This window comes from Cicer arietinum, chromosome 4, assembly GCF_000331145.2.
Source record: "Cicer arietinum cultivar CDC Frontier isolate Library 1 chromosome 4, Cicar.CDCFrontier_v2.0, whole genome shotgun sequence".
Lineage (NCBI taxonomy): Eukaryota > Viridiplantae > Streptophyta > Magnoliopsida > Fabales > Fabaceae > Cicer > Cicer arietinum.
Window position 1 is genome coordinate 52,492,868 of NC_021163.2, and position 27,115 is coordinate 52,519,982.

The 27,115-nt window shown below is 30.7% G+C and overlaps 1 protein-coding gene and 1 long non-coding RNA gene across 3 annotated transcripts; one reads left to right on the top strand and one right to left on the bottom strand.

The window, feature by feature from the left end:
* The first annotated feature begins 486 nt into the window (after nt 1–486).
* Nucleotides 487–19,241, top strand: LOC101506415 (myosin-8). Of its 2 annotated transcripts, none has more exons than XM_012712378.3 (40): nt 487–1,319; nt 2,183–2,311; nt 2,493–2,636; nt 2,730–2,875; nt 3,780–3,936; nt 4,286–4,344; nt 4,428–4,587; nt 4,664–4,956; nt 5,841–5,987; nt 6,104–6,205; nt 6,831–6,888; nt 6,986–7,087; nt 7,751–7,788; nt 7,970–8,096; nt 8,187–8,357; nt 8,453–8,584; nt 8,677–8,786; nt 9,875–9,935; nt 10,148–10,325; nt 10,442–10,647; nt 11,395–11,514; nt 11,939–12,037; nt 12,488–12,679; nt 12,769–12,873; nt 12,963–13,067; nt 13,160–13,299; nt 13,399–13,513; nt 13,841–13,861; nt 14,001–14,075; nt 14,605–14,775; nt 15,080–15,214; nt 15,827–16,006; nt 16,343–16,441; nt 16,558–16,628; nt 16,936–17,035; nt 17,125–17,181; nt 17,784–17,840; nt 18,139–18,219; nt 18,310–18,389; nt 18,759–19,241. In XM_012712378.3, exons 1-40 carry the CDS (start codon nt 1,317–1,319, stop codon nt 18,877–18,879), a joined length of 4,647 nt encoding a protein of 1,548 aa, XP_012567832.1. In that variant the 5' UTR covers nt 487–1,316; the 3' UTR covers nt 18,880–19,241. The 2 variants fall into 2 exon arrangements, with proteins under 2 accessions (XP_012567832.1, XP_004516978.1); XM_004516921.4 differs by having other exon boundaries at nt 488–1,319; nt 12,479–12,679.
* LOC140919911 (uncharacterized) lies at nt 4,326–4,899 on the bottom strand. The gene is made up of 2 exons (XR_012162560.1): nt 4,763–4,899; nt 4,326–4,573 (listed from the first exon to the last, which is right to left on the bottom strand). It is a non-coding gene; the product is annotated as an uncharacterized lncRNA (long non-coding RNA).
* Nucleotides 19,242–27,115: the final 7,874 nt, after the last annotated feature.

The window sequence follows — 27,115 nt, forward strand, 5'->3', positions numbered from 1 at the left end:
GAAGAGACCCCACTAAAATATGATCGACCAAATTCTTCGAAGAAAATTAATCATCCCTAACAAAATTTCCTTGATATTGATATCATCAGTTTCTAAATTAAAATTATAAAAAATATAATATTAGACAAAATAGAAGCAAAATATTGGGCTCTATAAAATAGATGAACCAAAACAAAACTTCAATTAAACATATTTTTAATGAGCATTGTTTCCATTTTTTTTTTAGTAACAATAATGACAATAGTAATAGTAACATTATAGCAACAAAAAGTATAATATTATATATAAATATAGAAAAGAGTGTAGATTGAAGCATGTGAGAAAAACTAGTTGAATCTCCGGTTTTTTCTTGAATACGGGTATCATATCTGTTACTTAACATGCCACCTTTGCACCAAAACAATACAACTAAGTAAAAAATGTGACATTTTCTAAACCGTTCAATTCTGAAAAAAATAAAATTTAATTAATTTCTTTTTTGTTTTTGTTTTTTTGCTATGAGATATTGAGATTCAATTCAATGGTTAAAAAACTACCACACTGGTAGGATCATGCATGGATGATGATGGTGGCTATCTTTTATTGAAACAAAGGTGTTGAATTTTAATTGTCCCCAACAAATTATATTTTTTTTCTACATTTTTGTTTGTTTGGTTTGATTCATCATCATAGGATCATCAACAACAAGACAAGACAAGCCAAACGATGATGATGTTTTAAGAAATGTTTTTAATATTTGATGATGATGATGATGAGTTTGGATTACAACAACAAAAGGGTGTTGTTATTGTTTGAGATTTAAGGTGTGAAGAAACAAAGAAGTATGGCATGTTAACTACATGAACATGAACATGAACATGACCATGTATGATGTCATCATGTTATAACAACACATTCATCATCACATTGTTGTTGGGGAACATACAAAGGAACAAGAAGATTATTATTGTGTCTTAGAAACAAACAAGGAAGAATACAGGGGAGATAGTTGCAGAGGAGGGGTTAGCATAGGTTGGATTTCTTCTTCTTGTGTGATTATAAATCCTCTTCTGCAACGATATTTTCCCGCCGCGCCGCCGACTCGACTCGACATATCTTCCAACATTTAATAACAAGAAAGATTTATCATCATATATTGATTGCAAGTTTCTTTGATAAGTTAAGAGATTGAGAAGTTTTCAGCAAGAGAATTACTTCATTGCACATTATTTTAAGTTTTGGAGATTGAATATTCCAAGTTGGTTGATAGATTTTGTTGATGGAATATAAGGTTTGAGCAGCTGATTTGGGTGCATAATAATATTTCAGTTAACAATATGGTAATTATCTATAGTCTTTAATTTATGTTCTAAATAGTATTTAGCTTTTGATCTTTTTATGCCTTTTTATTTAATTGAGCTTCACTTTGTGTTTAATAAGTAGTTCCTATTCACTTTGTATTCTCCTTAGTGTGTGCAAGTTTGTCTTAGAAACTTTTGAGTAATTGATTTTAGTTTTGGAATATGGATGTGGTTGAAATTCCTTGCTGGAAAGTGCTTTATTTTGGTGTTGCAAACCTAGATTGCGTATTGGTTATAGTCGAATTGAACTCGGATTCTTTAAGCAAGATTTTTGGGTTCGAGGCTTGTAGACCAAAACAATGTGGTTTGGAGGAGAGATTATACTAAAAGTGATAAGTCAAAATTTACGGTGGAGATTAGTTATCAGGAAAGCTAGTGGATATTTTGCACCAATAATATAGTTACCAAAAAATAATTCATTTTACTTTCTTAGAATTTTGATGAGTTTATTTCCTCACATTGATTTCTTAGACAAAATAGATTATGTCTAAGAAATCTGAAATCTAATTCTTTAAAAAGTTTGTTTAAAAAGTGTAAAATATATTTGAAAATCCGCCCGAAAATGATGTTTTTCTAGTAGTCGAAAATAGACATAGTTGTACTATTAGTTTATCTTTTTAAATAATTAGAAAATGTGGAAAAGCACATTTGTTAAACTTGTATCATTAAAATGATGTTTTTACAGTATTTACTTTTTTGTGATTGACATTTACCTGTAATTTGAGAAAAAAGTATCAAAAGGCAGATTTACATATAAGCATTTGATTATGATGATGCAAATATAACCTCAACAAGGTTGTACTATGATGATAGAAGCATTTATTTCCTTTTCGAATGTACAGGCTGCTCAACTCAATTATTTTGTTGGATCTCATGTTTGGGTTGAGGACCATGATGATGCCTGGATAGCTGGAGAAATCCTTGAATCTAATGATCATGAGCTCACCATTAGCTTTGAATCAGGAACAAGGGTGAGTTTACTGGAATCTATATAATATTATCCATGCATACTTCATAAGTCATAACTATTAACATGTATGTATAGAAATAGGTCGCTCTAAATTATGTTTTTGTATGTAACATTAGACCATATTTGGTGTCTGCATCATGTTGATAACAAACTTAAATACTTATTATATATTTGTATTGCAGGTTGTGAGTAAAACAGCTAATATCTATCCCAAAGATCCTGAATTTCCACCAAATGGTGTGGATGATATGACAAGACTTGCATATCTGCATGAACCGGGAGTACTTCAAAATTTGCAAAGTCGTTATACCATCAATGAAATATATGTAAGATCACAATCATTTTGAGGATGTGTTTTTGTTTTGATGTCACAATGCCTTAAACTTTTGGTGATGGTGTTTGCATTGCATTGCATGCAGACATACACAGGAAACATATTGATAGCAGTGAACCCTTTTCAAAGGTTACCTCATTTGTATGCAAATGAAACAATGGCAAAGTATAAAGGTGCGGCTTTTGGTGAGCAGAGTCCACATCCTTTTGCAATTGCAGGTTATGCATATAGGTATCTTGTTGCTGCTCTCAGTTTTTTTTGTCATCACTTGGTAATCATGAATTTCAAGTGTTCATAGATTTAGGATGATAATAGTTTCATAATAGTTATATAGTTCATAAAAAAATTGAAGTTGAAATACCAATTTTGACTATAGATAATGTTAAATTGTGTCCTCCATGGAACATTGCATATATGTGTTGTTGAGAGTCTCACATTGGTTGAGATATGATTTAAAAATATTTTTATAAGATTTGAGTTAGACTGAACTCAAATTCTAAGATGGTATCACAGTTTATCTAAGATCCGTTGGACCACCCACTATTGGATCGTGCTTTAGATGTTTAGTCGTAGACATAAGGGGTGTGTTGAGAGTCTCACATTTGATGAGATATGACTCAAAAATGTATTTATATAAGTGACAGATATACCTCACCTTTTAAGTCGAATTTGTATGATCGAATTAAGTCAAACCCAAATTCTAAGATATGTAGCGCATTAACCATTAAGAGTTTATTCTGCACTCTCAATATAAATCTGTTTTACATTGACAATCAATAAAAACTCATTATTTTTCTACTTCATACAATTAAATTCAAAATACACTTATCAAAATGCGATGACATGGCAAAACAGAAGACTCTCATTGGATATTAGTGTAAAACTGATTGACATTGATTTCTTTAAACTCTGATCATTAACGATTGGAAGAAAAATCATTTTTTCTACTTGCATAAATGCTCTAAGCATTGCTCTAAATTTTCTTTATAATCCATCTACAATATGGAGTTTGCATCATTTAACAGTTTCTATTTATAATCCATCACCATGGTTAATATTCAAAATTCGTTGCAAAATGATACAACATTATGAATAAGATGTGAGTGCAATGACCAAAAGAGATAAGTAACTGCAGGAAGATGATAAATGAAGAAAGAAGCCAAGCTATTCTGGTTAGTGGAGAAAGTGGAGCTGGTAAAACAGAAAGTACAAAGATGCTTATGCACTATCTTGCCTATTTGGGAGGGAGAGCAGCAACTGAGGGAAGGTCTGTGGAGCAACAAGTGCTAGAGGTATGAAAACTAAATATATATATTGAACACTAACACTAACACAGATACTAGATATTACACTAATACTAAACATGAATCTGACACGAACCCCAGAAATGATACTAACACATACACACATTTTAGGTGATGGATGTGTCAGTGCTGTGTCTGGTGTCTGTATTAGTACTCTTTAGAATCATCCAATCTATCCAACTCATAGAAGTGTTAGGTCACGTCATGTGTCTGTGTCGTGTCTATATGAGATATTGCAACACTCGAAACACCTTTAATCAAAAGTGAGCTAAATACTATTATACTTAAGAATTTAGATGTTATTTACTTATTCTGCTTATGATATGAAATTATGCAGTCCAATCCTGTTTTAGAAGCATTTGGGAATGCAAAGACTGTTAGGAATAATAATTCAAGGTATTCATTAATCTTTTATAATCTCTTAATTGGTTTATATTATTAAAGTGTGTCCTAAGCTTACATAGTATAAATAATTTCAGTCGTTTTGGTAAGTTTGTGGAGATTCAGTTCGATCAAAAGGGGAGAATTTCAGGAGCTGCTATCAGAACATATTTGCTGGAACGATCACGTGTTTGTCAAGTTTCTGATCCAGAGAGAAATTATCATTGCTTTTATATGCTTTGTGCTGCACCACAAGAGGTACATACATTACATACATAATTAAATAACAAAATATTAAAGTCTTATACATAATTACATGTTTTTCATTGTGTAGGATATTGATAGGTTCAAATTGGGAAATCCAAGAAGCTTTCATTATCTTAATCAATCTAACTGCATTGAATTGGATGGATTGGATGATTCTAAAGAGTACCTTGCAACAAGAAGAGCCATGGATGTTGTTGGAATCAACTCTGATGAACAGGATGCTATATTTCGAATAGTTGCTGCTGTACTTCATCTAGGAAACATTGAATTTGTTAAGGCAGTTGATGAAGGAACGGATTCCTCTAAACCTAAAGATGAACGATCGTATTTCCATCTCAAAACTGCAGCTGAACTTTTGATGTAAGTCAATTTACTCTATAAGCTGTTATTTCGAAAACTTTTCCAGACGTATAGTTAACCTAGTTTAATTAGATAGTTAATTAGTTACGTACATAATTCGTTAATCATTAATCATAAACTTCAACATAAATAACCACAATTTTTAAATGTTTAAATCTACATATAGATGAACATATGATAATTATGAAAAACCACACCTAAATTTGTGGTTAATGAAGTTAGATTAGATCTGATAAAAGCCGATTTGTTATAGATTGTAAAAAAATAATTTGTTAGCTATGAATTTTTAGAGATTTTGAGTTTGTTTGTTACAAACTTTTTAAAAAAGTGTTTTGTGTTTGTCAATCACTATTTTCAAAAATAAGCAGGTTATAAAAAATGACCTTTTTTAGAAGCTACTAAAATCAGTTTAAAAAAAAATCAATTGTTAGATTATTTTCTAGATTTTCATGTTTTCAGAAAGTGCTTCGAAAAAAATGATTTTTTCAGATTATTTTAGATTATGAAAATTTTTAAAAGTGATATCTTTTGCTTAAAATGATTATCTTATGAAACAAGCTATTGCAAACACAGCTATTAAAGTAAAATAGAAGTTGTTCCGTAATGTAAATCATTAAAAAAAACATTTTTTTGAGAAGCTATTAAAAACACTTTTCATTTGAAGCAATTATTAAAAAAAATTCTTCAGATTATCATTTTTTCAAAAAGCTTATAACAAACGGGTTCATATTCAATTATGCATTAATGAAATTAACTACTGTATGAACGACTTGTTCAATTTTAGTTATCTAAAAATCATTTCTCTCTTGTTGTTGTAATGTATCTCTGGAAGATTTTTATTTAAATCTATAACATCCATAGAACTTCTTTTATTCTTTTGTTAGGTGTGATGAAAAGTCCCTTGAAGACTCTTTTTGCAAACGTGTTATGGTGACTCGTGGTGATACTATAACGAAATGTCTCGATCCAAATTCTGCAGCTCTCAGCAGAGATGCATTGGCAAAAATTGTTTATTCAAGGCTTTTTGATTGGTAATTTATGTGAACTTTATTAAAAAAATTAAATTTATTTATAGATTGTTATAAAACATCATATTATTATGCATTGGCTAATGTAATTCAAATTATGAAAATATCTGTTGAATCAGGATTGTGGACAAGATTAATAACTCAATTGGTCAAGATCCAACTTCAAAGAACTTAATTGGAGTTCTAGATATTTATGGATTTGAGAGTTTCAAGACAAACAGGTGATTAATCACACTTTTACCTAGTTTTTATATGAAATTTCATGAATAATAATTCATGAAAAGGTTTATGAGGTGGATTATTTTATGGCTTGTTTAATTTCGTGGCATTGACACATCTGAACGAAGCTTGTGTCCCGATTCCCGATTTTTTCACATGTGTCAGTGTTAGATACCGATACAACATCGACAATTTGATTACATTCAATTAATTAATTTTTTCAAATTATTACCAGTGTCAATGTTATAGTTTTATCTTGTGTCTGTGTTTGTATTTGCACTTCACAGTTTTCTAAAAGCATTTTCAATTTTTACTTTGTATGTTGGTGGCTCGAGTGAAATTTGTGATAAAGAGAAGATGAAAGTTAACTAGAAATAATGCATTTTCAGAAATGCTGAAAATAATGTTTTAACATTTTTGTAAAACTTTTCAAAAATATTCAATTTATTTTTAAAATATATTTTCAAATACTTTCATAATGTCTTAGCTAATGTTATTTTATAAGTGGAAATAGGAACAAAAAAACACATGAACCCTAATGTAGTTAGTTTCTTGGATTTTTCTTTTGTGCTTACATTACTAACTTTTTGAACTTTTCGTATGTGACATTTCCTCAATCTTTTTCAGCTTTGAGCAATTTTGCATAAATTTGACAAATGAGAAGTTACAGCAACATTTCAACCAGGTTTGATTCTTTTACTATCTCCATCTTTGTAGGATATCATTATCTGCTAAACAATTTTCTATAGACTCAATTAACATTTCATTATTTCAATATGCAGCATGTCTTTAAAATGGAGCAAGAGGAATATACAAAGGAAGAAATTGATTGGAGTTATATAGAGTTTGTTGATAATCAAGATGTTCTTGATCTTATTGAGAAGGTGCAATTCACCCTTCCATCCATTTTGTCATTTTAGGAAAGTTCTACTAGTTCACCATCTCATTCATGTATTAAATGTAATTTTATCTATATCTCAATGCTTTCATCATTGATTAAAGATGACTGTTATTTAGTATTGTTAAGAGTCTTACCTTTGATCTGAAAAAAAATGTTTATAAGTAGGAGGCCTCCCTCATTTTATAAGTCGGTTTTCTAGAGTAGAGATAGGTCCAACCAAAATTTTAAAATGATATCAAAGTCTATCCAAGATCTATTGGATAACCTATTATCAGGCCACTCAAGTCATGCTTCAAATGTCCTAGCATAAGGGGGTGTATTAAGAATCCTATATTTGATGACATATGTCCTAAATTCAAAGAAGAGAACTTCTGATATTCTCTCTATTTAAACAAGTTTAAACTGAAGAATAAATCATAACAAAATTCTACTACCTTTTTCATTATAGTTGTACTATGGTTTTAAATCCCGTTGCAGTTACACTGCAAATATTTATTGCAAAAAAATGTGGCCACTGCAGTTGCGATGCCATTGCAAAGATTTCAAAATCCGCAACATTGCAGTTGCAAATCGCAATTTAAGACCATGAGTTGTTCTTGTTATTTTCTATCTAATATTTCTAATTGATGTTTGTTTATAACTTCAGAAACCCGGTGGTGTTATTGCTCTTCTGGATGAGGCCTGGTATGTATTAAATGATAATATTTAAATATTTGTATTTTAGTCAATCTTTTATACATGGAATTGCTTGTCTCTTCATTTTGCATCAAGTAAAGTGACATCAAACACATGCATATATATACTTTGAGCAATAACATTTTTTTATAGTCATTCTTTTATATATGGTCCTGCTTATTCTTTGTAGTATGTTTCCAAGATCAACGCATGAAACATTTGCCGAAAAGCTATATCAAACGCTTAAGGACAATAAGAGGTTCAGCAAGCCGAAGTTATCGCGAACTGGCTTCACAATCAATCACTATGCTGGTGATGTAAGTGAGAAGTACATTTTAGTCTACAAAATTATCAACCATTAAATATGAAGTTATAACAGCTTAGCATATGATGATGTTCTATTTCAGGTCACATATCAAACTGATCTTTTCCTTGATAAAAACAAAGATTATGTTGTTCCGGAGCACGCTGCGCTGCTTTGTGCTTCCAAGTGCTCCTTTGTTTCAGGACTTTTCCCACCTTTACCTGAGGAAACTACTAAATCAACAAAGTTCTCTTCTATTGCCGCTCAGTTTAAGGTCTGTTTTCTTTGAAACATGCACAAACATGCAAATTATAAGCCTTTTTCTATGTAACTATTGATCAGTTTTATTCTTAATGTTTATATTATTAGCAACAACTTCAATCTTTGCTTGAAACACTGAATGCCACGGAGCCACACTACATTCGTTGCGTAAAGCCAAATAATCTTCTTAAGCCAGGGATATTCGAGAACAACGATGTGTTGCAGCAGCTTCGATGTGGGGTGAGTTCAATGGCATTTTCTCCTTGTTCTCTAGTATGACACGAGTATTTTTTTTCAAGTGTGACTTTAAACTTTGTGGATGCCATTTACAGGGAGTTATGGAGGCAATTAGGATAAGTTGTGCTGGATTTCCAACTAGAAAGAACTTTGATGAATTCGTTCAACGGTTTAGTATATTGGAACCTAAGGTTCTAACATCATGGTATTTTCATCCCCTTTCTGTTTTTTTATAGGAAAATGTCAGTGGTTAATTTGTTAGGGGGATAGAAAAAATTTAGTAGCGATGATCGAACTTTGAACCTCCTTCTTAACAGTCTTTCAGCGTCTCAACCCATGCCACTGGACTATACTTTGCAAGGCTTTGTTGGGACTAGGAGTGATCACGGCCACCACAAAGTCCGAACAATTTTTTTAAACTATAAAAAAAATAACGTAATAAAAAAAAAACACTATATCGTTCGACCTAAATTCTAATTGTTTATTGTGAGTTCCGTCTAGAATATAAAAATCAAACTAATTTATAGACTCCAAAATTTAATTGAAATCAATTAAATTCATACTAAACTTAATCAAATAAATTCAACCTCTATTGATTTGCATATAGTTTCATACCATTTAAAATCGAGGACCGATATTTGAATGAAATCATTATATTTTATTTCACACTATATCAATATTATCTTAAAAGTTGTGTTGGATTTAAGTATTTTTTGATCATTTATATATTTATGTTTTTCATTGTAGTTTATGTACCATGTCATTTAAAAAGTTTATGCAATTGTTTTAATACTATAAAAAAAATATAATGTTTGAAAAAATGATATTAAAATAAATGTCTTAATTTTTATGTCAATCCGATTAAACAGAACCAAATCAACATGTTCTTCATCGGTTTGGTTCAAATTTTGTGAGAAAAATTGTAAAAGCTCAACCAAACTGGTGTTCAATTTTTTTCCTCTCCAGAATAAAGAATCAAACTCATATGTTACAATCGTAGCTCTATCTCTAACAAACTTAGTTTCTCAGTCTAATTCTCCCTCTGTTGTGTTTGTAAATTTGTTGTGTGTTTACATTACAGACTTACAACTTAAAATTTTAATATACAATAAAATATTTTGTTTAATCTATCAATTAAAATTTTAAAAATTCGGCACTCTAAAAATTTTGTTCAAGCTCACCAGTGCCTTCAAGGGACTTTCATCCCCTTTCAGTGTTTTCTTTTTGTGGTAATATAGACAAATGTGATTATGGAATATCTGAAAACAATTAATAATAACCTTATATGTGCAGCCCTGATGAGATGACAGCTTGCAAGAGGCTTCTAGATAAATCAAACCTTAAAAATTATCAGGTACTAATTCATGTCATCGTGGAATTTATGTTAATCTCAGTTAAAGCATTTTTCTTTACTAACTGGCTACATGAATCATAGATGATGTTGCTAAATTTTTCTAACACATTTTGTATGAAAATAAGGATTAGAATAAAATGTTGTTTTGAGTTTATTTTTTCCGCTTTCCATTGATTTAAGTTACACTCTTGCTGAATTTCTTTCCATTGCAGATTGGAAAAACAAAAGTGTTTCTGAGAGCTGGTCAAATGGCAGAACTAGATGCATGCCGTGCCGAGGTTCTAGGAAAATCTGCAATCGTTATTCAGAAAAAAGGTCGCACATTTATTTGTGAGAAACGCTACAAGTTATTGCGGTTCTCTGCCACAGAACTACAAAGGGCTATTAGAGGTATCAATTATGTGAATCCTTCAAGAACTGTTTATAGTTCACTACTATGTATCAATAATTTTGACTATATGTTTTCTAAATCATTTAGTTTTACATATGTTATGAATTTAATATAGGACAACTTGCAAGGCATCGGTATGAATGCATGAGAAGGGATGCTGCATCTTTGATAATCCAGAAACAATTCCGCATGTATCTTTCAAAAAGTGCTTATAAAACTACGTATGCCAAAGCTGTTTGTGTTCAAGCTGGCATGAGAGGGATGGCTGCTAGAAATGAACTTAGATTCCGGAAGCGGACACAAGCCGCAACTGTTATTCAGGTAGGATAGATAGGTCGGCATTTTCTTCATGATTAAAGAGGACAAAAACATTCACTATGTTACCTTTCTTTTCTTTTCAATCATATGGTTAAGACCATCCATTTTATATTTCTTAGCTTATTTCAAAATTCATTCACTCTCTTTGCTAATTAGATGTCTCAACTGAAATTTGAACCTTCTGCTTACCCTTCCTTTCATTGCAATAAGCTTCATTATTATAAGAGCTCTATTAATTTGACACAAAATAGGACAACAATTTTCGTCAACAATTTGGATGGTTAATGCATTTTAAATACTATGTAATTATGTTCAATAAATGATTATTACAGATAACAAGGTGATGCAACTCATTAAGCATGTACTAAACACAATTAACCACAGTTTAGGTGTACGTTCAAATACAAATTGTGGTTATTGGATAGGATGTATATTTGAACACTTGGAAATCATGTATTTTTTAACCTAATTTGGTTGGGTTAATGGATATGTATATTTGAAAGTCTATTAATCGTGGTTAGTGACGTTCAAAATTGTGGTTAATTATGTTTAATAGATAGTTAATGAGTTACAATACTTTATTATATTCATTAACCATCTACTAAACGTAATTAACCATTCAATTTTAAAAAAAAAATTGTGTGTTGAAATATAATTTTTGATTATATAAATGCCATCATATATTTATATTTGGTGAACTGTTATGCATAAAGTATGCTTAAACTAATGTGTTTTTTTTTTCAATCATAGGGTCACTACAGATGTTATTTAGCTTATTCATATTTCCAAAGTTTGAAGAAAGCAACAATCTCTGTACAGTGTTCCTGGAGGAGAACAAGTGCACGTCGAGAACTTCGAAAACTTAAAATGGTGTTTCATCTTCTCCTGTTGTTTAATTTTCTTAATTCTTCTTACATAAACAAGCTTCTGTTATTCTCCTTATTTCAGAAGTAATTGACATTTTTGAGCATTTTTATGTTTATTTTAGATATTACAAGTGTTATTTGTTGCAACTGTTAGTGTTATTTGACTTTTTGCCCATTTCAAGTGTTGGAAAAATTCTTTATATCACACTATTATTGTACTGCTTCAGTTTAGATAAAATAATTCTTTCAAAATTCAATTTTTATACTAACTAATAACAAAATGTATCTGTGAAAAATGATTTCATGAAAAGTGTGTTATTTTCTCCCTCCATTATGTCAAACTTGTAGTGCTATATGTTTCCTAAATGTGAATACTATATCATCTGTTATTTGTTTTCATTTTTGGAAATATATTTAAATTCATGTAGGCTGCTAAGGAATCCAAGGCCCTAGAAGCTGCAAAGGTCGTCCTGGAAAAGCAAGTTGAGGAACTAACTTTGTGTCTAGAAAAAGAGAAGAGAATGAGGGTAATTTATTTATTCGTAGCAGATGAAAATGCCAAAGTAGGAAATTAAGGAACCATTTACTTTAGGTGTTTCCTGTTTCTATTTCCACCGACAAAATAAACACTAGAGAAGGCATTATGTAAATTTTTTATAATGTATTTTGAAAATTCTAAAAATTTCAAAACACTGTTTTCAGTGTTTTCGAAAATACATTATCTCTAGTTGGCTTCCATTACCTCTCTATTACAATTAAAACCAAAAGTTAATTACCAAATGCATTCCATCCACCTACATATAAACTAAAAATTGAAAATGAAAACCTAAAATGTTGTTAGAAAGTAAACAGACCCTAAGTTGCTCAAGTATACTAATGTCAATTTGGTTCTTTTACTTCTAACAGTGTTGTTTCGATTATATTATTTTACTGACATTCTAACTGTTTTGGTTCATTGTGATATTGAGGAAGCCAAGACACAGGAAAATGAAAAATTACAATGTGCTTTGGAAGAGATGGAGCTTAAGTTCGAAGAAACTAAGGCAAAACTCATTGAGGAACGTGACGCTGCCATGAAAGTAGCTGAGCAATCTCCAACAATACAGGAAAATCATGTTGTTGACAATGAATTGGTCAATAAGCTTACTGCAGAAAATGAAAAACTCAAGGTAAGGATTACATAGAAACTGTTTGGAAAATTTATGCATCAAGATGTGTTGTAGTATCTGAAACTATCGTTGATTTTGGTGCTTTACAGGAGCTTGTACATTCACTGAAAAAGAAAGCTAAAGAGGAGCTTCATGAGATTGTTACTGACAATGAACAGATTTATAAGCTTTGTGAAGAAAATGAACAACTCAAGGTAAGCATTACATAGAAAGTGTTTGGAAAATCTATGAAACAAGACGTGTCGAGGTATTCAAAATTATTGTTACTTTCGGGGCTTTACAGGAGATGGTTGATTCATTGGAAAAGAAAACTGAACAGGAGTTTCCTGCTAATTTTACTGACAATGAAGTGATTAATAAACTTACTGAAGAAAAAGAACATTTTAAGGTATAAATTACGCCAAGGATTGGAAATTTATTTCTCGCAATTCGTCGTTATATCCATAATTATTTATCAGTATTGCTTATGATACTTTGCAGGGTCTGGTTAATTCATTGGAAAAGAAAATTGATGAGACAGAAAAGAAGTATGAAGAAAGTAGCAAGATTAGCGAGGAGCGAATGAATCAAATTATAGAGACAGAATCAAAGATAATTGAGCTAAAGACATATATGCAAAGGTTCTTATAACAGATTTTGTGTCTGTTATTGCAAGATTGCATTAAAATGCATATTTTGCGTTTTAATTGGTTGTATATGTTACCATTGTTTCATACCAGGCTTGAAGAAAAACTTTCTGATATGGAATCTGAGAATCAAATTTTTCGGCAGCAAGCGCTGTTGAGTTCTTCGTCCAAGAGAATGTCAGAAAAGTCCTCACCTCCTGTAATTCCGGTAAATAAATAAAAAAACATTGTTTATTATAGGAGGCTGTTGTTACTCTTAATTATATATCCACAACTCCCACCAGTTACTTTCAATTGATATTTTTAAAATTATGCTCAATTAAATAATTAATCATTTAAGTCTGGTCCTAAGTAATTACATTGTTAGTTGTTTCTTCATATATAATTGAGGACAGTTTGGAAAATTTCAATTAAAACAAGTTAATGAGTGATGTGAATAAATAATTATCTGTCTCAAGTCTCATAGTACTATCATCCTTTTTACCTTAATTGGAGATTTATATTAATTTATTTTTCTCCTTTTGCTACTACACAGCCTTTGGAAAATGGTCATCAGGTAATAAACTGTTTTTAGAATTCAAATCCCCTTTTCTTTCCTTGTAATTTATGTCGTTTTTGTATTTACTATCAAGAGAAAAAAAATGTTTCTTGCATATCCTTTGCCATGATTTTGAAAAAAAGTCAATTTTCTATAGGTACCAGTGATCTCTACAACAGTAAAAACACTTGGTTCAGAATCTGTGAGGAGATCTCACCTGGAGAGACATCAAGTATTCTCTAGCGAAACAATTGTTGATTTTACATAAGTTTGTATATATTTTTGGTCCTTCTAAATATGCTATTTTTTGTTTTTAGTCCATGTAACTTTTTTTGTTTTTAGTCTTTGCAAAGTTGCAAATATATTTTTTTTTTACTTTTGGTCTTTGCTATTTTGTTTTATTTCCTGTAAATACATTGTTCATATTGGAATTGTTCACGTAGTATCTATGTAATATTAATTTTAGTCCTTATGTAGCTCATATTGGAGGGACTAAAATCAAATGTTCTACATATTACAGAATGATTTCCAACATAAGCAAATATTTCCAAGACTAAAATAAAACAAGGCTCAAAAGTAAAAGAATGTGTACATTTGCAAGGACTAAAGACAAAAAACAAAATATAGAGACTAAAAGTAAAAAAGAGTATATTTACGGAGACCAAAATATATTTAAACCTTTTTAATATATTGAAGTTACATTTTTTATACTTCCACGACTTATAGCTAAATTACCCTTTTGATGCTTTGTTTGAACGTAGGAAAGTGTAGATACACTTTTCAAATGTGTGACAAAAGATCTTGGATTCTCTGAAGGGAAACCTGTTGCAGCATTTACACTTTATAATTGTTTGCTACATTGGAAATCTTTTGAAGCAGATAAAACAAGTATATTTGATCGTCTTATTCAGATAATCGGTTCTGCCATAGAGGTAACTTGCTGTTTACTCAAACAATTTATTGTCTTTGTTAGAGATCAAATCAAAGCATATCAAATTTTGGAATTTGTTTGAAAAGTGTAGAGTAAAATTTCGCTATGAAATTGAAAATGAGAATTTTAGCACGGAAAATTATTTGAAGCTACTTGTTCAATGATGTAGAATCTACTTTCATATCTTTTAGAATGATTTCTTTCTTTTTCAATGGAAGTATTAAATTCTTTATTTTTGTGTCCTTACATTTTCTATTCTTACATTCACAAAGTCTCACATGGTATTACATGCAACATTTTTTCAGGATCAAGATAATAACAATTGTATGGCTTATTGGTTGTCCAATACATCTGCTTTGTTTTTCCACCTTCAGCGATGTCTAAGAGTACCAGCACGAAAACCACCGACTCCAACATCATTTTTTGGGAGGATGACCCAGGTACTGAGTTTAATTATAACTATCTAATTCAACATGTGTTGAACATAAGTTCCACGTGAACTTTTGGGTCAATTGCATACTAATATATTTTTTTACGTATAATTGTATTGTTTAGTTTATAGATTCTACTTGGTCATTGTATTGATGAGTCAATGCAATGTCTCCACATTATATGATCAATAATTGAAAGATTTTAAGTAGTAGGATGTGTATGCCTCCTAATTATCCATAACATCTTCTATTGTATGCATTTTACTTTGTAATGTCTAAATTTCATTAGCAATAAATTGCAAAGAAAATGAAAGAAAAGAAAAATATCGTTGAATGGTCTATGAAATCAAGAAACTCCCTTTGGTAATTCAGTAACATTTCTATCACACACCTTGATCTAAAATAACAATTTGTGTCAATTTAAGAGGAAAATGATATACTTGTCCTTTAATAGTATTAAGCATAGTTCATGCATTTTTTATATGGTTCTTGTCAAAAAAACAATATGGTATCAGTCTAAATACTTATTAATGATCTGTGCCTCATATTGTAATCAATGATTATAGTTACGCATAATGAATGAAATTAAACTCAAATATGAAATACAATTTTGTTTCTCAGGGTTTCCGCTCATCCAATAGTCTTTCAAGTAGTGCATTTGATGTAATAAATCAAGTTGATGCAAAGTATCCAGCTTTGCTCTTCAAGCAACAGCTTGCAGCTTATGTGGAAAAGATATATGGAATCGTTCGAGAAAATATGAAGAAAGATTTGTCTCCTCTGCTTTCTTCTTGCATTCAGGTATGATGGTTGGTTATATATTTTACCAAGTGTGTCTTTTATGTATTTCCATGTGTATGATATCAATGTTCATCAAAATATCGTTGAACACATGGGTCCAATTGGTTGAATCCCATGATCAAATCTCGTGTGTTCTTTGTTTGTATTTTTTCGTATCTGTTTTCTTTTGAAGCGGGGTTGCTGTTTTGATATATTCTTTTTTTTGTCTCTTCATTTAAGCAAAAAGAAAAATTGGAAATCATGGTTGGCTTGAATATTTCTTCAGCATTTGTGTCTTGTTGACTTTGTTAGTGACATTACTCTTTTATTCCACTTATATATTTATTACGACTTCAGGAGCACAGAACGCAAAACGACAACGGCAAGCCAGCTGGTTCATGGCTCAACATTACTGAATGCCTTAATAGATTTCTCAATATTCTAAAAGAAAATTATGTATGTGAAGGTTTGATAGTGCAGTGAATCAGTATCTTTACATTCCTTGTGTTTTAAGTCCTGTTTTTTCGTTATTAAGTTATAAAGCAAACGAAAAATTTTGTGTTTTGTCTCAGGTGCCTCCCATTTTAATTCAAAAAATATTTAATCAGACTTTTCAATACATCAATGCAGAAATCTTTAATAGGTAAGTCTCTTGTTTCATTTGGACTCTGTTTGGTAAGCAAATGTCGGAAAAACTAGTTTATAAGTTCAAATGTTACTTGAAGCAACATCTGAAAAAACGCTATAAGCTAGCGAAAAAATGCTATAAACTAATAGAGAACTACTATTACCAAACAATCCTATTTTCCATACGAACTTATACACTATAAGTTATTTGCTATAAGCTTGTAGTTTTGCCTTGCCAAACAGAGTATTGGCGTCTTTTATGTGAAAAGATTTATTATAAGCGTCTATGTTGACTTATGTGTTGGGAATTATATGTTCTCCAGCCTTCTATTGCATAGAGAATGCTGCACATTCAACCATGGAGAATATATAAAATCAGGGCTAGCTGAACTAGAACTATGGTGTATTGAAGTAACGGAAGAGGTATACAATATCTTCACACTTTTCTAAACTTTCATTGGTATATTGAAGCCAAATGCATTATGTGAATAATGAAATTCTTTCTGTTACAGTATGTTGGCACATCTTTGGATGAACTTAACCATTCAAAACAAGCAGTTAGATTCTTGGTATGCCTATCACTTCTGCTTCAAACTCTTCTTCTTTATAGATAGATATCATAGTGTGATGACTAGTTAATCTTTCTTTTTGTTTGGATTAACAACTTAATTAAGCACTTGTAGCATAAATACTTATCTTATAAGTGATAAGTGAATATGTATAAACTATTTCTATATCAAAAGGTCAAATTGTTTTCATATAGGTTATAAGTTGTTTTCATAAGTTATCCTAGAGATGTTATGAAAATAAGCTAAAAACAACTTATAGGCATGTCATAAGTTGTTTCTATAAGCTCTCCGAAAGTATGCCACAAGTGCTTATACCAGTAAATAAGCTCAAATAAAAAAGGACACTACCTTACTTGGTATTTTGTTATCATTGTATATGCATCCTGAGTAATATATTTTATCCATCATAAGAAAAGTCTTATCTCTAATGACGCGCGACGGAATTTCACACATCTGTTTCTCACATTTTTTTCCAAGATCCGTGCAAGAGCATGAAGTCTTTACTAGTATACTATAAATTTAGAATGCAATACAAGAAATCTCCTATATCCTCGAGCACGTAGTTCTCTCCCGTCTTAATTTGGTTGCAATAATTTCTCCAGGTTGCTCTAGAGAAGGATGAACTATCCTATGATGATCTTACAAATGACATCTGCCCTGTAAGTATTTTCCTCTAATATGAGTGAATGATAATAATAGGTGTAAACTAAAGTTTTGAATTCATTAACATATTTGTAAGATAAATCTAAACATGAATTCATTATAAATCTAACAAATACTTGCATCTTTAACTTTTTCTAAATCTTGAGTATGTGAAACAAGAGCTGAACTTCAACTTGTTTTAATATGCTTACATAGGCAGGACATTATATGCACTGTATATTAAAATAAATATATAATGATATACATAACAAGTTGGTTTAATGTTTTTCTAACATCTATACATGCTGAATTCAGGTCCTGAGTTCTCAACAGCTTTATAGAATATGTACACTATATTGGGATGAAAATGATAATACCAAAAGTGTATCATCAGAAGTAAGTTGCATAAAATGATAAAAGTAAAACAAAAATCTCTTTTTTCTCTGAATACTTAATTATTGAAATTACTGTTATATACTTCTGCAGGTCACTACTAGATTAAAGCTGCTAATGACAGATGATGTAGTTGATGATGACAAATATTTCTTGGTAGAAGATAATTCAAGGTAAACTTCATGTGATACACACATATGCATGTACACGTGAGAAATAAACTTTATTTTAAGGCCTGCTACGATGGGGAATTTCCGCGTGTGGTCTACGATGGATTGATACTTGAAAATCGTTTAAATTGTCGCCACCTTTAAGTAGAAGCTTGGGTTTTGAAGCTTTAATATTCGTTTTTCTTGTTGTTCGCCAAACCAACACTGATTGGGTCACCGTCTCAATTGTGTGGATCAGCATTAATAGTTCATTGTTAGGGTTTTGAACGATTTTCAAACATCATTCCACCGTAGACCAAATTCCCATCCTAAAATCTACCTTATTTTAATTGGAAACTCAAATTTTAAGCTTTCAATGTTTTGTAAATGCAGTCTTCCTATTATTGTTGAAGAGATTTCTCATTCACATCAAGACAAGACAATTCCAAAAGTAAAACCTCCTGAAGAACTACTTGAGAATGCAGGCTTCCAATTTTTACATGATTATTGTTAGTCCTCAATGCAGCAGCTGCTGATTAAAATACCATGTTGTAAATCCACCACACTCCGATTTTTTTCTTTTATTTTTTTTAAGTGGCATCCATATTTGTATTGGTAATATGATAGCAAAAGGGCAGGGTAGGTTTCCTAATTCTTGTTAACATTTTCTTTTGACCTCTAATTTTCATTAGATTATCTATATGGATGTTCATTTGGGCCAAAAATCTTTGTATTAGTAAGAGGGAAGAAAAGTATAAAATTTGTAAAATGATATTGGTAGGAGTTGATCTTGATCCCATAGATTGTTGTTGAAAGAAGCATATTACCCTCATCAAATCAAATGCTATGGTGACAATTGGCCATTCATTCATGTTAGAGCTACTCCCTCCATTTCATTCGAGTGTTTTAAAGTTTTTGCACACAAATGAAAGAATCGTTTATTAATGCATATTTGTCTCAAAATACTCTTATTTTTTTATTATTATTTTTTTTTACAGATTCTCTCTTTTTTTTCAATGCAAAAAGAAATAATTACTCTACTCTAAATGATCTCATAAAAACAAAACATTTTAATTATATCTAAGATAAAATTGAAAAATAATATCTAATATTTCTAAGACACCTATTGGTTTGGGGGAAAAGGTTAAAATAACCAAAATCATAGTAGGGTTAGAGAGTCACGCGTGTTTCGGTCCAAACACCCTAACTAGTCTAAACTGTTGGAAATCAAAGGTCTAGTTTCAATTACTTTTAAAAATGTGAGTTAATTTTTGAGACAAAATACATCTCTGGATCAGCTAATCTAGATAAAATTTGAGAGTATTTTAGAAACTTGAGGATGAGAAAAGAATCTTTTCATAATTTTGCCAAAGACACATTTTCAAGTACACAAATTTATGTCAAACCTAATTCAAATAAAAAATGGACCATGCTAGTTTCATGAATTGGAACATATCAACCTTATGATACATTGAGACCAAAGTTTCATGAATCTTTATCGTTGGTAACAAAACTAAATGATAGTTTACCACTTCATGTTGTTCAGTGAAGTCATCCAAATCAAAGTCTTACAAATATCATCAAGTACGAATGAGTCATAGACCGAACAAAGCATACAAGCCACAACTTGTGGATAGTGTTATAATTATAATAATTCATGATAATCCTAGTTAAAATTACAGTTATCCAGAATATTTGAGTCTAACTTTATAGAGAAGCTTTTAGTACATTAAAGTTTCTAATCGTTGATGTAATTGTATGAAATCAACATGTGAAATAATAACTCGTATCAAATTTTCAAAGATCTTGAATCATCATTAATAACTTGTCCAAATTCGTCTTCATAATTGATTCAGTGTATCTTGATAGAAATGACATGAAGGCTAGAGGATGACACCATAAAAGGATGTCATGCGCTTCTTCAGTTAGATCATAAGTCTACTATGACGAGCATGCGATGTTCGAATGTTGACTTTATCAGACGGTCAATTCGTATACCAAGGTTATCAGACGAAAAATTATCATAGTGAGCTTGTATTAACAAATTCAATAGAGGTGTGTTGAGAACACATTTATTAGAGTCAGTTACAACTTAATAGATATTTCAGAGCATTGCTTTGATTTCCTTGTTTATCTTATCTTTTCATCAAATGATGCACATTTAATTAAATTTATTACCGCAATAAATTGTTCCATCGAAATAATTTTTGTTATCATCAAAACAATTAAGGGTCATTGTTTTTTAAACCAACTTGGTTCTAACAGTGTCTGTAATTGTTGTTGTTCAATCTGAAAGCATTTCCCTTGTTGAAAAATTTGCTCAACCTAAAAGTCCATTTTTTTGTACAGGAAAATGCCTTTAAACAACACATAAAAGAAAAAGATAATATTGATAAGTCAAATGAACTTGAGAGGTACTTAACTGACCCTTGATTAGTGGATGGTGAGAAATTTGGCATTTTCATTTGGTGAAAGAAAAACTATGCTCGTTATCCCATTTTGGCTGTAATGGTAAAAGAAAATTTGGTCACATTAGTGTCAATTGGAGCTTCAGAGAGTGCCTTCAGCACAGGTGAGAGGGTTTTAGACACAAATATGAGTTCATTGAACCCTTTTTCTCATACTTTCAAGTCAATTTGACTGAAGATTTTGAGATATCTGAGAATGGTCTGATAGGTTTTAATATGTCTATGTACTTATTTAATTAGATTATTAGGTATTGTTTTAAATTAGTTATAATTTATTAACCGTTTATTCATTGTAAAACTTCAACAAAGCTCAACAACTAGTGGTGGAAGGCTTGAGCTTGTTATTGGTGGAACAACTGCTTTTAGGTCTGTTTAAATTCCTTCTAAGTAAGAATTTTATACTAACTTTGTTTTATTTATATAGTAAGTAATTGAGCTTTACTAACAAACCTAACAATACTAATTCAATTTTATTTAATTACATGCTAATTTCAAATATTTTGAGCTTTTTGAAGTCACATATGATTCATACTTGCACAACACATGCCTATATTTTGAGTCTCATGTTTTTCCTGAAGATTGTGCTTGCTTTGCATTATTTTGAACATGATTTACTGATATTTGTTTGGCTGGTTGCTGCCAACAATTTTTATATGTGTGGTTTGTGCTTGATAATTGACAAATTAACACTCATTAAATTATATTTACTCAATTTATGAATTACAATGTACTAATTGTTGTGTTTGATATGTCACCAAGTTTAAATGCCCATCATTGTTGAGAACTATAAAAAATTCACTCATGTTTCACACCTGTGAGTTGGTAAGCTACTACCTTCATAGTTTTTCCGTTTGTATCATGAAATTTTAGTAGTTAAGTTTGGAATTGAAACTTGTATTAATTATTAACTTAGTACTTAGTAGTTTAGTTTAGATTAAAACTCATATCGTTATTTTTTCCAATAAAATAGTGGCAAAAGACTTGGCGGTTGTTTATTTTTGACTTTGAATTGATTATTCTCACATTTAGAAAGATGAATTTCAAGGTTATAACTTAACTTTATATATTTATGTTGATGTATTCTACTTTATTTTTCTTAGGTTGTATTCTTGATCTTTTTATGAACTAAATTTCATATTTTTCATGTATAGTTCCTGCAAATCAACCATTTGCAAATTGCTCATCAAGTTCTTAATCTTGCTTTACTATATAATTGTATTAGCTCTAAGTGCTGAGAAACCTAAAATACTTTCTAAGAAAATTTTTGTAAATACTCTTATGTGAGAATTTTTCAGAAACCCATCTTAAACATTGTTGTAACTGAAGTAGCTAAAATATCACTAGAAGTGGAGTTTAATAGAGATATTATACTTTTTTTAATTTTCTTTTTCTTTTAAAAATATATCATTTGTGTGAGGATAATAGATGGATGTTAGAGGATATAAGTTTAGAGCTCAAATGATAGTTTGACAAAATAAAGAGAAGAGAGTATAGAAAATGATACACCCAAACTTATACTGGTTCACTTAAAATGGGTTACGTCCAGTCGTCACTTACTTGTGAGTTTTTCACCGTGGCTTAAAAATGCTTGTCCTCTTGAAAGGATTTTCATTGTGTATTTTCTTAGCCTCACTAGGCTTACATATACAATTTATCTTCTTGTTTTACAACATTTACACAAATATTAGCAAGTTAATATTAACTTGAGGATATACAAGTTGTTTCAGAAAAATTGACATGAGTGGATTCTTCCACAATGATATACTTTCTAAGAGGATGATATCAAAAGATATAATTAAGATTAGTAGAAAGTATGTTGAGGATAAGATTGCTTTTCATAACTTTTATCTTTTGCTTTTATGATGTTTGTTGTGTATAATGAAGATGAGATCATTTGGATTTATAGAAGTAATGGTGCTTCAAATATGAGGAGAAACACAAAGTATTCGTTGAAGACTTAGATGATTGTCCATGGTCTTTATTTGGAATTGCAAATATGTCATTCAACTGTCCTTGTTAGAAGAATGCTGAAAGGATGAGTGTTCCAATCTATCCTTGGATAGGAGGATGAGACTTCCATTAATTCTTATGTGGCTTGCACTTTTGACTTTTTTTTCCCAACAAATGTATAGTCTTGCCTTATAAGTCAAGGACATCACTTTTTGTACTTTGATACTTTTACTCATTTTCTCATGTACAATGATGAATAGACAACATAAGTTCATCCTCTTTTTTGCGTTGTTTATCCTCTGACATAGAGGACATAAATTCATCCTTTCTTCCATATTTTTATCCTCTGGCATAAATTCATCATCTCTTCAGCATTGTTTATCCTATGTTATAGAGGTCATAATTTCATCATCTTTTTTGTTTATCCTCTAACGTAGAGGACATATTAATATGAGTTAAAGCATTTCATATGACCAAGAAGGTGAGGGATCTATTTTCTAAATTTGATACACTCAATAGCACAAGTTAGATAACACATATAATCATAATCTTTGAAACAATTTTGTTATCATTAAAACATTTGAAAGAGATTTTGTCTCAACAGTAAGTTGGTCTAGTATTGGTTGTCGTCCTCAACAACTTAACCATACTAAGTTAGAAGGATGAGAAGACTTGAACACAAACAGTTTGATTAGAAGGCGTTCAGTGGACGTGTGATACTGTTGGTGATTAGTGGATTAAATCATATGTGTGAAGGGATTAGAAGTAGCTACCATGTTGGAGGTGAACTAGGATAATTTGGCTTGTGTTTCTCTCCCTACCTCTTTACTTATCATTTTACTTATTCTTGTTTTCAACATCACTAGTTTTTAATTTGTTTTTAATTGAGTTATTTTTTGAAACAAAACATAATTCAAACATCCTTTTTTGTGTGTTTTTCTCTCTATAATTGGAATTAGAATTCGGTCTCAAGGATATAAACAAGTGAATGAAGCTAAGGCAAATATTCTTGTCAAGAAGTACGAACTTTTCCAGATGGAAGAGGATGAGGACATTGAGAAAATGTTTTATAAATTCCAAACTCTAGTCTCCAGACTAAAGGATCCCCAAAAGAGTTACACTACATCTAATCATGTCAAGAAGTTCTTGGGAAGTCTACCTAGGAAGTGGAGACCAAAAGTAATTGCAATTCAAGAGGATAAAGACCTTAACAAATTGCCTCTATAAGAGCTCATGAGTTCACTAAGATCCCATGAGATAGAACTAGTTGAAGATAAACCAAAAAAAAAAGGAAATCAAATTATTTGGCTCTCAAATTCAAAGGAAAAAAAAAGAGCAAATTCCAAGGCTCTACAAGCTAAGGAGGACTCAGAGGAAAGTGAATCAGAAGATCAGAGTGAAGACTCGGATGATGAAGAACTATCATTCATTTTAAATAAAATTCAGCGCATGTAGAACAACAACAAGAAATCATTTCCCAAAAAGGATTTCAGATCATCAACAAATATTAGAGAAAGAAAAGAAAAAATAGAAAAGAAGAAAATCCTCTAATATGAATGCAAAAAACCGAAACATTTCAAAAAAAATTGCCCTAAGCTTGAGAAAGGAAACTCTAAAAAAAAGACTTCAATAAAAAGAAGAAAAGTCTAATGGCTACCTTAGATGATTTTGATGAAGATGAAGAACATGCAAACGTAGCTCTAATCACAGATGTTTGTTATGACTCAAAAAACGAATCTATTGATGAGAAAATTGAGGTATTATCTGATATATCTCACAATGAACTTATAAGTATATTAATGAGTTTTTGAACAAGAATCACAATGTTTCTTCAAAAGTAAAAAACAACAAACTCATAAAAATTCACTACATCTTAACAAATAAGTATAATTCCATTGAAAAGGATTTTGAAGACACACAAAAGGACAATCTAACTATGAAGGATAATATCTCAAAAACCTCATAAGTAGGTGTGTGTAATTTTGTTAAGTACGAAAAGGCCTTTCAAGATTTTCTAGCGAATGGCATAGACATAATCAAACAAGCTTCCATGATCTATGGTGTTATAAGAACAACATAAAATGTATTGGCTTTGATGAACCAGAGGAAAATCCAAAGTTTAAATTTGCTAAAACTACTTGGGTATATTTCTTAAAGAAAGGTCATGATAAGAGAACTTGTCCTATGTTGAAAACATGGGAAAACAAGACACCTTTCAGAACTAACAAACCACGACCCAATCAAATGTGGGTACCTAAGAACAAAATAATATATCTTGCAAATATCCTTAGAAACAAAGTTGAAACACCAGTCATGATACATGGACAGTAGATGCTCACGACACATGATGGGAGAAAACTCTATGTTCCAAAACCTGGCCCTCAAGGAAAGAGGATTTGGAGGAAATCAGAACGGTAGGATCATATGGTGTGACACAGTAGGTAATGGTTCCATTCCTTCTATTAAAAATGTTCTACTAGTAAAATGACTAATGCATAACCTACTGAACATAAGTCAATTAAATGACAATGGTTATCATATTGTCTTCAATCAAAAATCATGTAAGACAATTAGTCAAACACATGGATCTATACTTTTTAGTGGTAAGAGGAAAAACAATAATTATAAATTAAATTTATCAGATTTGGAAAAACAAAAAGTAAAGTGTCTCATGTTAGTGAATAAAAAATAATTGATATAACACAAAAGGTTAGGACATGCCAATTTGAGATTAATCTCAAAGTTGAAAAGACTTGACCTAGTCAAAGGTTTGCAAAATCTAACATTTGAATTAGATGTTCTTTGTGAGGTATATGAGAAAGGGAAACATACTAAATCATCATTCTCTTCAAAGAATGTTATTTCCACTTCTAGACCACTTCAAATTTTACCCCTTGATTTATTTGGATGAGTAAAATTTGCCTCTACTAGTGGTTAAAAGTATCGACTCATTGTTGTTGATGACTATTCCATGTGAAAATGGGTAAAGTTCCTTAAACACAAGGATTAGTCACATATATTTTTCACTACTTTTTCCAAACAAGTGAAAAATGAAAAATGTTTTTGTACTACAACTATTCATAATAATCATAGTGGTGAATTTGAAAATAAACCTTTCAAAAACTTTTGTGAAGATAATGAAATTCTACACAATTTTTCTTCTCCAAGAACACCTCGGTAAAATGGTGTTGTAGAAAGGCAAAATAGATATCTTCAGGAAATGGCACGCACCATGATTCATGAGATGAATGTTGCTAAGTATTTTTGGAAAGAGGCAGTGAACACTACATGTTATATTCATATTAAAATCTATATAAGACTAATTCTCAACAAGACACCTTATGAACTGTGCAAATGAATAAAAACCAACATTTCTTATTTTCATCAATTTGGTTGCATATGTTATATTTTGAACACCCAATGGATTTTTGGCAAGTTTATTCACGATCTCAAAAGTGCATATTTTTTTATGACACTTTGAAAGGTCTAAACCTTTTAGAGTATACAATAAAGGGACCCTGCATGTAAAGGAACCAATCCATGTCAAATTTGATGACAAAAAGCTTGACCATAAAAAGTCAAAGCTCGATAAAGATTTTGAAGATTTACAAATATTAGAGGAACCAGATAAATCAAAGCAAGCAACAAAATTTCCCTCTAAAGAACCAGAAGATGTATTTGACGATACAAGGAAAAGTAATGAAAAATCATCTACAAGTTAAAGTCATCAGGAACTTAAACTTGGATGGAAATAAAAATCTTCACATCCATTATCTTTGATCATTGGAAATTTAAGTATTCTTATGAACATCGGATCTACTTATAAAGAACCATTAATGTACGGGCTTTTATCTGAAATTGAGCCTGCAACAATAGACGAAACTCTATTGGATGATGGATGGATTATGGCCATGCAAGAAGAACTAGATCAATTCACGAGTAATGATGTATGGGATCTTGTACCCAAATTCAATGAAAAGAAGTTGATTGGAACCAAGTTGGTCTTCAAAAACAAGTTAAACAAGAAAGGTGAAATAGTAAGAAATAAAGCTAGATTCATAGCTCAAGGCTATAGATAGCATGAAGTTATTGATTATGTTGAAACTTTTGCTCCTATGGAAACATCAAAAGCAATCATGATTTTGCTTTCATTTGAAATTTTTAATAAAATTGTCTTATATCAAATGGGCGTGAAAAATGCATTACTAAATGGTTATATAAATGAAAAAGTATATGTTAAACAACCTTTTGGCTTTGAGGATAATGAATTTCCGTACCATGTTTTCAAACTAAAGAAATTTTTGTATGGTCTGAAACAGGCTCCAAAAACTT